The sequence below is a fragment of the Peromyscus leucopus genome, chromosome 20 (assembly GCF_004664715.2).
Source record: "Peromyscus leucopus breed LL Stock chromosome 20, UCI_PerLeu_2.1, whole genome shotgun sequence".
NCBI classification, from domain to species: domain Eukaryota; kingdom Metazoa; phylum Chordata; class Mammalia; order Rodentia; family Cricetidae; genus Peromyscus; species Peromyscus leucopus.
The window spans coordinates 43,216,460-43,231,771 of NC_051080.1; the positions used below are offsets into that span (position 1 = coordinate 43,216,460).

Below are 15,312 nucleotides of genomic sequence, written 5' to 3' on the forward strand. Positions count from 1 at the left end.
CAGCCTCATCAGCACTTAGACCACACAGCCTCTTTTCCTTGATGACCTCTGTAGTATGCCACATGTTGACACAGTTGTCCGGAAATACAGTAACTCCATTGATAAAGAAGCTTTCTAATTTGGGGGTAAATTGGAGCTTCTCTCTAGGTTTTTACTTTGGTTTTTGTTTGTTTGTTTGTTTGTTTGTTTTTTAGTGTATAAGTGAAACATAGCTTCAAATTAAGATAATCAGCTGGGCATGGCAGTGAATGCCTTTACTCCCAGCACTCCAGAGGCTGAGGCAGACAGACTTCTATATGTCTGAGGCTAGCCTGTTCTAATTAACAAAGCCTTGTCTTAAAAAATCAAAAATCCTAAACGTAATTGTGAAAAAGGAGAAGTATCAGTGGTATATGTTTGATAAAAACTCATTTCTCACCATGGTAACTTTTAAACAAGCCATAGCCCTAACACTTGTGGCTCTGATGCCTTCTGTGGAAGACTTAAAGTTGTGTCTCTTATTTCCACAATAAGTACATAGAACATATGAAATTTTCAATTCTCCACAGAACTGAGAAGTCAGTGCGGGTACTGTACTTTAAAATGTGCATACACCCTGGGCTGAAGGTGTTTCTTAATCTTTCATCTTTTTGTAGGATCAAACAGTGTTAGGAAAGTAAGCCCTGAACATTACAAATGTGGCCTGGTGAAATTCAATATTCACAGTGACAATTTAGAGTATGAGTTTCTTGGTAGGAAAATGAACATACCACTTTAACTGTGCATCTAAATATCTTAAAGTCTGCTGTAAGCTTATGAAAAGGTTTTGATCCACACTCCTACTTCAAGTTCAAAAGGAAACCTATGTTTTAAAGTGTATTCCTTTTCTGGGTATATTTACTTTGAACTATAACATATAGTTTTTCTCATAAATCTAACCTGCCACTATCTGTTTTTAAGGCTTTGTAAACTTCAAGTGGTTATGAGGTGTGAAATTTGGATTAAGCTAAAGTTTTTAGAAAGCACATGTTTTGTATTTTGATTGTTTTGAATTTTAACATGGGCCAACCCTAAACTTGAGTGTTTAGCAGAGTAATATACTGGCTCCGCTGCTGTCAGAAATCACAGAAAATTGCCCTTTCACTTCATGCTAGGAATGGACAAATGAAGCAGCTGTTCTTAGTCTTAATGGACTTGTTTGAAAAACTTGAAAGTTTAATGAAAATATCTCCACTCATAAAACCTAAACTGTGCACACATGGAAAAAGTCATAATGTTTTGGCAACTATCGCTTTGTTAGGAATGTGAATGTCTACCTGCTTCAGAATTCTGTAATAATGGCCTTAAACTGCAGGAAAGCCAGCTGGGAAAGACCCTGGCAAAGGAGGAATCCCCATTGATTGAAATTTGCCCAGTCGTCTCCCTAACCTTCTTGCTTTCTTGGTCAAGAAGTAATTAAACTATACAGCCTTTCTGTTTCTCTCCTTCAGGCCCAAGTCTTGGATCATCAGTCCTCCTCAGCATAAGTGATTTTCTCCTTAAAACAAGCCTCAAGGAAAGAAGTCGAATTCTGATGGGGCCGTTCTCTGCTACTGTCCATCTGGAAGCTAAATGGTGTAAACACAGTGGCAATCCAGGCCCACAACAGTCCATACCAAAAGTAGCCATGGATTTAAGAGGTGGTCTGCTGCAGGTCTGTAGGGATCTGCCGTATTTTCCCCACAAGTTTTTAACTAGCCTGTTTTTGTTGTTTTGTTTTGAAGTGCCTCACTAAAATTTAAATGTTTGTGTGACAAGGAAGTTTATGGTATGATGGTGCCCATTTTAACAGCATTATTGAAGAATAAGTTATACAAAATCTGATTTACCTGTTTCGACAGTATAATTCAGTGGGTTGTGTTTTTGTTGTTATTTGTATATTCAGGGTTGTATGCTCATTATCATCATGGTCAACCTTAGAACATCTTCTCATTCATCAGTTGAGAGAGTTTGGGTATCTTTCCACTTTGCACTATTTCTGAATAATGTTTCTGTGAGCATCTGCAGACAAGTTTCCATGGACATACATTTTTCTTTCTCTTGGTTGTATAATTGAGAGTGGAAATGTCTGGTGAAACTTTTCAGTGGATGGAGTTTCTAATTTTAGAGCGGTCGGTCAGCCTGGATCAGATCCAGTGTCACCGAGACACACAGAGCTGTGCCATAGCTGTACTTCCTTAGGTATATGATGCTCCATTAAAACTTGACATGTTTCACCCCAACCTCTTATTCATGTGCCTATAGCCAGGTATGGAATGCATAAGATTCTCTATCCTATTTCATGATAATACTTAGGTAGCTCTTAACTTCCTTATGCAATTTCATGTCCCTCAAGGTTGTTAGACATCAAAAAAGTTGTGAGATTCACAATGATAGAAAATTGAAGTGACTAGTTTATTAGTAAAGGGATCTATTAAATATGAATTTCTTAAAGTCATCAACAAATTGTAATTTTTCAATTTCTCACCACCTTATACTGACATGAACCACATTTTAGGGGATTACAAAGAAATTACTTGTGACTTTGAAAAGGCTTTTATTTCTATCAGTAACCTTTTAAATGTGTGCTGCTTCACAGTGAGTTCAGTTGTGCTGCCTTTTTCCAAGGCAGGAAAGTACACATTAAGAACAGTACCAACAAGAGAGACAATGGAGTTCGTCCTCTCTGCATCCTAACCACTTGGCATTAATCACTGGGCCCCACAGTCATACAGCTGTTGTGGAGCTCTGTGCCCCTGGGCCCTCAGACTCTTCACACTGGACACTGGAGTGTCAGAGTCGGGGTGTGTGTTGACAGTCTGACTAAGCACAGACTCAGAATCCTGTAAGTTCAAGTCCGTTGGTCAGCTCCCTTCTCTCTTGTTAGAAAGCAGCCTTGGCCAGGATTATTTGATCTCATGACAAATGGAAGAAGCTATTCCACAAGGCTGTTTATCATTTTATTAATATTTGGCCTAGAGAATCTGTGTGTCCTAATCTTGGACTTTAAGAAATATTCTTTTTCCTCCTTGTTAAATGAATTCACAAATAATGCTTCACACCAATGTAATATCATCATTAATCTAAAGTTTAAAGTTTACTGTTATTCACACTATCTGAAATACGATTTTCTTGCTGTTATGTATTTATTCAAATATTAGAATTTCAAACAACAAATTATTATTTCTTGGAAATTATAGTTTATTATCAGTAATTATACTGAACATGATTATAGTCTCACAGTAATTCAAATATGATTTGTACCTAATTATCCTCAAGATAATGTTTAAAGACTGTAAATATTTCATACCCTTTTGAAGGTCTTCTGGGGTCAAGAACATTTGAATTGCCTGGCCCTTCTGCATGAATTATTCAGTGGGTATCTTAAGGAGGAGAGAAAATTTGAAGTGCCGATTCCCGAATCAGTACCCCAAATGCCATCTCCCGTGGATAAGACACAAGCTTTTAAAAGTGAACACAGTTCAGATGACCTGCGGACAGGCATCTTTCAGTACATACAGGATGCTGGTAAGTACAAGCAGTGTCAGCATAAGAGTACATGTATCCAAGTGCACTTAAAATGAGTTCACTGAGTAGCACTGTGGTGCACTAGAAAGTGCATCCATCCACACTTAGAGTATGGAAGTCATATATACACCAGTCGTTTCCTCTTTCCTCTTTTAAAGTTGACTTTTCCCATCTCAAATCTTTAAACTCATCAGTTTCATTCTCTATGTGATTTTCTTTTATTCTCTTTCTGAAAAGTCAACATGTTCCTTTTTTAAAACATGCAATTTTGTTTTTGTCTGGCAGAACCTTTGAAACTCCCTGGTACCTATGAAGTCTTGTTTTATAGTGAAACAGAAGAGAGCCCAGGGATGATGTTATGGAGGTACCCAGAACCTCGAGTGCTCACCCTTGTGCGAATAACTCCTGTGCCTTTCAACACCACAGAGGACCCAGATATCAGCACAGCAGACCTGGGTGATGTGCTGCAGGTGTGTGGTGGCTGGTTGTTCTTTCTAAAGTAAAAGCAGTATGAGGAAATGCTGACCATCCAGTAAGGGAAAAAAAATGTTTAGAGCATACTTACTTCTTATGTCAGTAGTAACAAAGATAAGCACATTCACTTGTGTACTGTATTAGGCATACATGTATAAAAAGGAGAGCTGTATTTTGATGTCTCTGGATCACCTAGAGTAGTGCAGATCTGGGCAGTTCCAGGTGCCCAGGTAGCATGCAGGAAGCTTGCCAGTTCTCAGCAGCCAGAGTCAATATCAGGTTCTGTAATGTTTTATAACTTAATAAAAATATAAGGAGCCAAAGTGTAGGCAGAGTTCAGAATCGGAGATGCTGGCCTAGGCAACAAGACAAGGCTGTGGTTTCTGAAAGCTGAGGAGAGCTTGCTCTAGAGTTCACAATATGGATTCTGTATATAGAGTAGTATGGAATTCTCAGTAAGGATAAAGGAACAGGACATGACAGGTGGGAGAGATGCCCTGATGCCATCTCCTGAGATTCTGAAGCTGTCCTCCTATTCTGCCAGTGAGCAGCAGAATTGAACTTGGGGCTGGAATGGGTCTCCTAGGTAGAAACAACTCTTAGGTTGCAGTCTTAGAATCATACAAATGATCTTGTTTCCTCGGAGAAGTTGAGAACAGACAATATGTAGCATTGGTCACAGGTTTGGATCAACTGCGATGTTCTCCTTTGTACCCGAAGTGCCGGGCCCGGAGCTGCTCTTGTGGATCAGAAGGCAGCTGCCATGCTCTCTCTCGGGTGCTGGAGCTCAGTCTAGCGTAAAACCGTCTTTGGTTGTTGAGGGTAGAAGAGCCCCGACTTGATCTTCCAAAGGGACCTTGCTGTTGTCACTGCCGTCTTACTGTGAGGGTCTCGAGGTCTGTGCTGGAGGCCCAGGTTGGATGCTGATGGCTGACCCTGAGTGGGAGGACAGTGTGAAGGGGGTGCCCTTCCTTGGTCAGTGTGTGCAGTGCACATGCTGTGTGCTGTGTCATCTCTTCCCCTGACCCTCTGTGTACTGACTTGGTCTCCTTAGGCAAACTCTGGTCTCCTAAAGTTTCCATTTCCTTGACTAAAAGTAACAGTTGGTGTTATCAACCTTTCAAAGTAATTATGGGCTATTACAATAACTGGGACATTACAGTTCATATGCTTAAATAAATGCTTTACACATAGTGAGGTCCTAAATGTTAATTCTTCTTCTCTACTCATTTTACACAAACACCTAGAGATTATTGTGAGACTTCTCCATGTCATCTCAGCCTCCAGTCTCCCATCCAACCTAGCCTTCTAGAAGCCTATAGGAACAGATGGATCATATGACTCCGTGAGAGAAACCCTCAGTGACTCTGTCACCCTGCTGTGCCTGCTATGGTAGCCTGGCAGGCCATGGACATGGGACATGCTTGAGTTAAACTAACCTATTCGTTATTCCCCAAACCAGCTTTAACTACCCATTTTTCTTTTGTTTATTAGTTTGATTTCTATTGTGTGATAAACTCCATGACCAAAACAACTTGGGGCAGAACAGATTTATTTTAGCTTGCAATTCTGGGTCACAGACTACCATGGGGGAAACCAGGATAGGAACTCAAGCAGGAACTGAAGCAGAAACCACAGAGGAACACTGCTTTCTGCCTGTTCTCCTGGTTCATGGTCAGCCAGCTTCCTTACATGGCTTGGACCTCCCTGACTAGAGCTGTACTTCCCACAGTGGGCTGGAACTTCCTACATCAATTAGCCTTTGAGAAAATGCCCCAGAGACATAGCCACAGGTTAATCTGATCTATATAATACCTCAACTGAGGTTCTCTCTTCCCTCTTGACTCGAATTTGTGATGATGATGATGATGATGATAACTAAATAAGCCAGCACCCTGTCAATTTCTCCTTTCCTGAAAACTGAAGTCCTGTCTACTCTTGGAGTAGCTAACGTTCTGTCTGTCCCTTGAAAGATTCTTGGACAGCATGTCCAAATGTGCATTCATCCTCCTGAAATCCTGGAGTGTTGATCCACTACTTTGATGCTGTTTTCACTTTACCCTATTCCTCTATATTTTTTCCTTCTATATTATGTATCTCAAGAAAAGGATTATATCTTACTACTCTGTTCCTTATATTAAATAGGGTTATTCAATAAATTGTTTGTGGTAAATACATGGATGCCTGGGTTCCTGCTGCCTGCTGTGCAGAAGTATTGCATAGTTTAGCACACTGTGGTGATAAAGCATGCACACTGATTTCTAACTTGAGCTGTGTCTTGATGTAGCATGCTGTTCTTCAGTGGTATCATCTGCCATGAACACATTACAAAACACAGGCTCTTGTGAGTTGATTGAATATTCTGCCAAGATCATTTTCCCTAGCAGAGACTAGTTCCTGATTACCAGGATAAGTCAGTCTGTTGGCCTTAGTCTAAAACAGAATTGAGTTTGGTTGGCTTTTTCCTTCAGGACCTTAAGTTCACTAAAAACTTAAGCTTCTGGCTCTAAATTTATAGGCTGACATCCCATCATTTCCTCATGACCAATGGGGTTTAGAAACAAGTTATTCATATTTTCTTAGTAAATTTATTTTGGAATTTTAATTGAACATATAGGAACATGCCTATATTATTCATCTAAATAGATTCTAAATAAAAACCCTGAATTTAATGTTTATAGAAACAAAAATGAGTTTATTTTGTGTCCATTTATAATTTTATCACATAAATTTTAAGGTTATAATACTAACGTCAACAAACTTGGGGTCTGTTAAGTAAACTAAAATGATGATGTGTGTGGTATAACAAGAACTGGGGTTAAAGGAACGCCACCAACCTGAAAGGAGTGTTGTTTTAAATGGAGTTAAGTAGAACTTCCTGCTATTACGATTTTATGTGGCAGTTTTCAGGTTTCCCTTTTCCTCACCTCACTGTATCTTTTAAGGATTCCAATGTGGAAAGTCTACTTTCTGAACTTGGCAATGGATTTTTTTTTTTTTAGATGGAGTCTCACTGTACAGCCTTGGCTAACCTGGAACTTGCTCTGTGTGTGTGTGTGTGTGTGCGCGCGCGCGCGCACACACACCAAACTGGGCTTGAACTCACAGAGATTTGCCTGTTTCTGCTTCTCAAATTCTAAGCTTAAAGGCATCTTCCACCATACCTAGATGAATATTTTAATCTTTAGATAGATCCATTATGTTACTTTTTTTTTTTTTTTTTTTTTTTTTGGTTTTTCCAGACAGAGTTTCTCTGTGTAGCTTTGCGCTTTTCCTGGGACTCACTTGGTAGCCCAGGCTGGCCTCGAACTCACAGAGATCTGCCTGGCTCTGCCTCCCGAGTGCTGGGATTAAAGGTGTGCGCCACCACCGCCCGGCCCCATTATGTTACTTTTTAATGGGAGAGGATAATATTTAGCTTGACTGATTGTTGTATGCAGCATATTAATGAGAAAGCAAGAGTACAGTACTAATGGAACAAGAGCAAAATTAGAAAATGTCTTTTTAAAGTATTTTCAGGTTTCTTTTTGTTATTTATATGTGTGTGTGTATCTCTGCGTGTGGGTATATGCACTTGAGTGCTGGTGCCTGTGGAGGCCAGAGGCGCCAAACTCCTCGGCGCTAAACAGACAAGTGTGATCTAGCTGGTATGGGTACCTTGAGTGGAACTCGGGTCCTCTGGAAGAACAGCAGGTGCTCCTAACCACTGAGCCATCTCTCCAGCCCCTTGAAAAATGTCTTTAACCAGGGAAGTGCTTTGACATCTTTTAGTGACAACTTTATTCTTCCCATTTAATTTTGCCCTTCAGATCTCAAAATTCTCCAAATTGAATGATTTTTCCTTAGTGAAATCTTAAGAGTTTGGTACATAATTCTTCTATGAAAACAAATCATGTTTGTAATTCCTTAAAGGTTTGCGGGGGGGGGGGGGGGGGGCGCAGAAGGAAAAGGAAAAGGCAAGGTTGATGGTGTCATTTGTTTATCACGAGGGAGAAAGATAATCCTCTGATAAGAAGTCAGTGTGCTTGTGCCCAGTTCTCTTTAGTTTATCCAGTTTAAAAGTCAGGACAATTGGTTTTTCTTTTTCTGAAAACCCATTTTTAATTATGTTTATCTTTATTGGGAATGAGCACATGTGAGTGCAGGTATCTAAGGAGGACACAAGAGGGTGCCAGATCCCCTGAATCTGGAGTTAACAGGCAGTTGTGAGCCATCCAAAGAACTCAGGTCCTCTGGAAGAGCAGCAAGTACTCTTAACTGCTGAGCCATCTCTCTAGCCTCAGAAAAATTAGTTTGTAAAAATCCAAGTGAAGCCCCATTGAATGAATAACAAAGTAATTTCTTATGAAATGGGCATCATCTCCATTTTACAGTTGGGTAAACTGAGACCTAGAGCAATTAATGAACTGTTCCTGAATCACAGAATTTATAAAGTAAGGGAGTCACAACTTTACACCCATCCGTCTGACTACAAAGCCTGTGTTCTACATAAAAATCTGGGAAAAGAATATTCTAGATGGTTTACCTGAGTGACAGTGAGCCCTACCTACCCTATTGAGAAATGTGGGGGGAAAAAAAGAAAATTATCCTTTTTCTTTATCATAAAATAATTATCCAATATGCCTAAGTAGCTTTAAATCAGTAAAGTAAATGCAAGAGAGATTAGCTCTTTACATATCTAAAGAAGGACCTGGAATGGGGAAAATGCCCAGACAGAGCATTATGAGACAAAATTAACCTCTAAAAATACCACTGAGAGGTTTTTTTTTTCCTGTTATTGGCCATTTACTGCTGGTTCTAGGACCTATCTTTAAGTCTTTAAAGTGTGATTTGTATACCCAGTGAGACTCCATTGAAGAAAATTAAGTTTTCACTTGCAAATGATTATCAGTTGGCTATAGCTTCTGGGTTAAGGATGGTAGCTTGTGTCCACTTCCTCTCTCAGTGCTGGAACCTCCTCTGGCTTAGACCTGTGCGGGTCCTGTACATGCTGCCTCGGTCTCTGAGTTTATAGGGTGGCAGTCCTGTTGTCCACAAGACTCTGTTTTCCTGGTGTCTTCCATCCTCACTGGCTCTTACAATCTTTTACCTCCTTCCACAGAGTTGCCTGAGCCCTGAGGGGAGGGATTTGATAGAGACATCCCATTTAGGACTGAGTGTTCCAAGGTCTTTCTCTGCACATTGTCCAATTATAGGTCTCTGTTTTTGTTCCCATCTACTGCAGGAGGAAGCTTCTCTGATGATGGCTGAGCAATGCACTGATCTATGAGTGTAGTAAAATGTTGTTAGTCATTTTGTTGCTGTGTTCCTTCAGCAGAATAGTAATTTTGGTTTTCCCCTTGTCTCTGGCCTATCTAGTCTCAGGTTCTGTGCCACCTGAGCATGTCACGGATGGGTCCATTCTCAATGGGCCTTAAATCCAATCAGAGTGGTTGGTTACTCCCACACTTGAGTGCCACTGTTGCACCAGTGTGTCTTGTGTACAGGCCGCCATTGTAGATCACAAGGTTTGTGGTCAGGTTGGTGTTTCCCTTTCTCCTCTGGGAGCGTGCAGAGCACCTTCCAGTTCCATGAACACTGTCAGTAGGGGTGAAGACTCTAGGTAGGCACCAGCATGACTCCTGTGTGTTCAGGGGTTATATAGATGTCGTCTTCAGCAATGGCCTTGCCATCACTTTGTGGAGAGCAGCCACTAACCTTGGCAATGGCCTGGGGTTTCCATGGAGCCCCTTTGGGCAATCTAAGGACATAAATCTTTTAAAAGAAGAACAACTTTGAATTTACTGTTAGAAAAGAAGCCCTGTCTTCTGGGAAAGTTATCTTTTGTGTTCGTAGCTTGTTGATGTCATAATAATTCTGGGGAATGCTGGATCTGCATGTGATTAATGGATGGAATGCTTTTGCTGACAAAGTGACAGCCAGAGGAGACAATGCCTTTCTCACAGCTCTACCATCAGTGGTTTCTGGGTATTATGTCCAGAGAAAGAAACTCCAGTGAGGGCAACTTGAGCAACAGTAGGGAGAGTTAATATCAAGAGTCAGTAGGGAGAGCAGCCCGAGAGCAAGGACATGGTGGTGTGGATGGGCCCCAGGGGAGTACCTCTGGGAGAAGGGCCAGCCCTGGCAGAGGGGCTCAGGGAAGACTCTTTCTTAAACAGGAAATAAGAAAAGAAGAAAAAAAATGGAGTTTATTTACTGTGTTTTTCTAGCTTCTCCTCTTGCACCTGCCAGAACGATTCTTGCTATTTAATCCCTTCTCTGTCCCCCTGGCCTCTTCTGTAGACAAGGTCTCCTGTCACTCAAGACACACAGGAGGGCATTTCTTGTCACAGCAACTTAAAATCAGTGCTTGCATTGACCAGTACAGTGACCAGTACTGTGTGGAATAGCAGTTTCACAGATTCACAGCGATAATGAGGCTTCAGCACTTTACATACCATTTTTAATTTTAAAAATTTGTTTACAATATGGTATATTGATATCTCTAGATTAGCACGGATTTGGTTTTAGTTTATTAATGGCATTTAACCCATTATCTAGATACCAAACAAAGACTTCATTAATTTTACAATTGTGTGATTTTTTTTCTTTTCTCTTTTATAATTATGTGGAAAATATTCCAGGTCAGGCATATATACTTGATATTATGAAATAAAGTATAAAAGACTTTTACTGCTCTAAAATCTAAAATTTTACAATCTCCATATAATTCTAGAACACATGGACCCAACAGACAGAGATTAGGGTTATTCACAATGTAATATGATTTCTCTCTTCCACACATAGCTTAAGAAGAAAAGAAGGAAGTAGTCTTGGGTGTTTCTTTTCAGCAGCGTTGAGCAGTTCACTGAGAATTGCACATGTGTTCCAGAATCCTGAGCTTTTTATTTTATAAGCACCTCCTGCCCACTGGCAGCTGGACTAATGTGTCCCAGAAGGCTTTATGCCTATCCATCATCTTTAGGAGAAGTGCTCAAAGCCAGATAGGAGATTCATTGTTGTTGAAATGCAGAAATGGAAAAAAAATCTGGATAGGCCTGGAGGAAGTGAGGAGCTGGGCCAGAGTCTTAGGACTCGAGGAAAGGAAAATGCTGTGCACCAAGTGGATACTAATAAATGTTTGTGGATGATGGACGGTGCTGGATGAGCTACTAAGAATGGTAACTTCCGGAAGCCACTGCCTCTTTTTTGGATGGAAAGAGGAAATACAAATAGAGAATTCCCTGAATATACTTTTACTCATTCTGTTTTGTGGTGTTGTGCAAGTCTGGACCAATTTAGGAATAGATCCCAAGGAACTTCTGATCACCTCAGCAGATGGAGATGAGGAGAGCAGGTCTAGGTGGTGTGAGTAATGAGAGGACTCTAGCTCTGTTTTCAAGTTCTGTCACTTCCAAGAGGGCTAAGTACACAAAACAAAGCCTGGCAGAACCTGTTCTAGAATGGAAGAAACACAGAGAGTATGCCTCTTAGCAAAGCAAGTTTCCAGCTCCTTGGAGCCACCACAACAAGCCTGCAAGGGAGAGATGGCTAGCTAGGTGAGTCAGTAGGGTCTCAAGAAGTAGAGAAGGGAGAAAGGGTCTTTTAAAAATCACTATCAGGGCTGGGAATGTCAAACTCAGAGTGCTTGTCTACCATATGTGAGGCCCTGGGTTCAGTTCCCAGTACCATTAAAAAATAAGTATGTTCAGAATTAGAGAAAGTTCAACATAACATTTTTAGGAAGTAGAATGTAGTCTGATTTGACAAAGACAGGCGGAACAAGGGTGGGTGAGTAGAGGAGCTCCAGTTGTGGTCATTGTGTGCTGGTCTGGATCCATTCCGTTGAGGGAAAGGAAGTGATGATTTGCTGGGCACCTGGTATTCACCGAGCACCAGATTTACCATTTCTGTCATGTCTCTTCATTAGCCCTGTAACCTATGAAATAAGGACTGTGGTCTCCACTTTGGATGGAAGGTAAGAAGGTCTGAGAAGTTAAGTAGTTTCAGAAAGTGGGGAGAGATAAAACTAGGATTCACACTGAGATTCCTGTGGATCCCTGAGTCCTGTGTTGTGTTACTTCAGCTACATGAAGACCATGGATTCATCTTTTACTTTATAGCTTCATAAGCCATTGTCAGTTCAGTCCTTAGAGTAGATTGGCCCAATGGTCTGTAAAGATGGAAAAGAGAAAGGGAAGACAGACGGAATGAGAACCTTGCCAGGGCTCTCAGAGATGACAAGGTTATAAACCAAGAAAGCAGTTTTGACTGAGAAAAAAGGAAGACACAGACAGATATGTCTTTGGCAACTTAAAGTCAAGGTGACAGGCAGATGTCGGGCAATGAGAAATATGTCGTGTGAGCATTCCCATTGTGGAAATAAAGGTGCTGCTCTGCCAGTGTGGTTCACTTTGCAAGGCCTCACATGGATGTGAGAGCTGAAGCCAGCCCTGTGGAGGGACTGGTGGTATCTTCATGTCAGAGACAAGGGAAGTAGCCTTGGGCATCTGCCCTCAGAAAAGTGGATGAATTCACAGGGATTTGACACTGGAAATTTATAGGCCCGATGAGCTGTGATTGTCTGCTGAGAGTCCCAGTAGTGCCAGAAACACTGCTGGAGCTGTTTTGTTCTTTGTGACAAGATGCAAATTACCAAGAGCTCAAACAAAACAGTAGCTCATCTCCCCTCCCATGTGGGAACCGTTGAGGTAGGTAATCTCGGACTGTCTGTACATAGCCTTCAGTCTAGGTGTCATCAGCTTCATGCTGTCTCCAACACTGGATGTTGGCATGGTCCAAGATGGCTGCCCAGACTTCAAGTACCTTTTTCCCACTCTAGCATGGGAAAAGAATAGGACAGACAGAAGCCATTCTCCTCCTTAAGGCTGTTTCTTGATGTCCACATCCTGCACTGCTCTGCTGCCAAGATCCAGAGTTGGGTCACTTGGCCTCACCTTGTTAAGGAGAAATTGGTATTGACTTGCTGAAGAGGCAGGAGGAGATGCTGGGAGACTAGAGCAGTCCCGCTGGCACAGAAGCAGCCAAAGGACCGAGTCCTGTTCTGTTTTGTTTACTCCAGAGCACCCCCCCTCCACTGTGGGATGCAGCATCTACTCATTGGTTCAGGAAGAAAACTCATTTTTCAGTTCATTGTGTGAAAAGTCTGTTAGACTTCTAAAAGGTAGAATTAGATAAAACTCTAAGTTACTGGGATTTTGGAAATAAAACGCAGTAAATAGTTTTAAATGATAGCACTCCTTACCCTTCAGGAAAGAAGCAGGGGAGGAGGCTGTCGGTGAGATGTGCTTTTCAAGTAAATGGAAACCATTTGCAAACTGGAAGAATACTGAAGTCATCTCTGTCCTGTCACTTTATTTGGTGATAGAAATTTTATTAGCCTCTTTCTCTCTTCCTATTAAAGACTCTTGCACTTAAGGATGGAGGAGGGAGCTGTTTCTTTCTGGAAACAAAGGACTGTGTTTAACAACTAGAGTGTTTGATGTTTACTATTCAGCACTAAGTATGTCTGGGAGGGGCTGGGAAGATGGCTCAGCAGGTAAGAGCTCTTGTTGGACAAGCATGGGGACTCTAGTTCTAACCCCAGTGCCAACCTAAAGAGCTGGGTATGGCTGTGTGGGTGCCTGCCACCCTGAACACGTGGTGAGCAGAGGAAGCAGGATGGCTCCAGTGAGAGACAGTCTCAAGGAGTAAATTGGAGAGTGATGGTGCAGGACACCCAGCCTCTTCCTCGGCCTCAGAGTACATGGGCACACATACATGTGCGTGTACCACATACGCAAAAATACAAAAAGTTGCGGTGTAAAACTATCTGATGAAGCAATAGTAAATATTACTACATAGTGTATGAATCCGTTTCCACTAAATAGAATTCTCCTTCTTAGATTCATTGTAAAAATCATGTTCATTTCTTTGGCTTTTTTTTAACTTGAGGATTTACATAAATATACCTGCGGCCTTCCCACCCCCCTTCTCTCCCATGACCTGTAATTCCATATTTATCATGCACACACACACCACTGAATCCAGTGAGTGCTGCCTGTATTTGCATGTGTTTAGGGCTGACCCCTTGGAATTGAGAGCTCATCCTGGAAAAAGAGAGATGTAAAACTGGTTCTCCTTCTCTCAGAAGCTGTTGGCTTCCTATAGCTCGTCACCTAGGGGTAGGCTTTGTGAAGTTTTTCACCATCTACATTGGCATCTCAGTGGGTGTGGTCTTTGCAAGTCTTGTGCAGGCAGTCATACTTTTGAGAGTTCATGGGAACAACATCCAGAAGAAACTATTTTAGAATGTCCCGCTGGAGGCTGGACAGCCTACAGTACTTAGTCTCTGCATGTTGGTTTATTATGGATCTCTCTAATAGTCTCTATCTGCTGAAAAAAAAGTTTCTTTGATGAGATATGAGAACTACGTTTATCTATGGGTATAAAGATGAGTAGGTAGGAGGCAGTTGGAAACTCTATTACTTTAGCAATATAATGTTAGTAGGTTTTCCTCTAGGGTCTGTGACATTTCTAGCCACTGGATCTTGGCAAGGCTTACAGTACTATGGATAAGAACGACATAAAGTGACACTTGCACCAGCTCTTAGCCATGACTGTGGAGTCTCGATTCTAGCTACAGCATGCGAGCTTAGACTTTGTCTGCTAGATTAGAAAATAGCTGATAACGCGAATCAAGAGCATTGCAGCTCACCTTGCCATCAGTTGTCTTGCACTGATTTCGTTCAGCATGAGTTCCCTTTCATTGAGTGGGCTGGAGGTCTGATCAGACAGATGTCAATTGCTTCTAAGACAAAAGTGTCACCAACGAGGCTCAGTTTTTAGGAGCACAGACTTGGGCATAAAGACTGGTTCTGCAAAGCTGGTGACCATGGGCGAGTTAGGTAACTTCTCTGCTCTTTGTCTCCCTGATCTATAAATTATGGATAACACTGAAAAGAGCACTTAGCACCAGCACTTAGCACCGTGTCTAGCATGTGGGAGGGGCTGTATGAGTGTGAGCAGTTAACACATTCAGCTAAGGGCTTGCCCTAGGCTTGCCTCTTGTCTTGCCTAGATTATGGATATTGAAAGACAAGTAAGTTTCAAAAGCATTGCCAACTACAAGTTCTTTATCCATTTCCTATCATCTTTATAAAGACATTCTCCTGTAACCTTGCACTGTAAGCTATCTGAGAGTTTGGGCCATAGCCATGTGCTGCTGTGTGGTGGCTAACAAACTTTGACAAGTAATAACAAACCTATGGTCTTGGGACTGGAAGAGGCCATTTCTTACTTGTCCTTGGTTCTCTGTTCCCTTTCACTGTTTCC

General features: G+C 41.5%; 1 protein-coding gene across 4 annotated transcripts in view; it reads left to right on the forward strand.

Moving 5' to 3' along the window:
* Positions 1–15,312, forward strand: part of Vps13b (vacuolar protein sorting 13 homolog B) — a 527,154-nt gene that overhangs the window by 400,572 nt on the left and 111,270 nt on the right. For all 4 annotated transcript variants that reach the window (XM_028884474.1, XM_028884475.1, XM_028884476.1 and 1 more), the window contains 3 exons: positions 1,470–1,672; positions 3,318–3,525; positions 3,811–3,995. In XM_028884474.1, the coding sequence (XP_028740307.1) occupies positions 1,470–1,672; positions 3,318–3,525; positions 3,811–3,995 (596 nt within the window). The remainder of the gene's footprint in view (positions 1–1,469; positions 1,673–3,317; positions 3,526–3,810; positions 3,996–15,312) is intronic.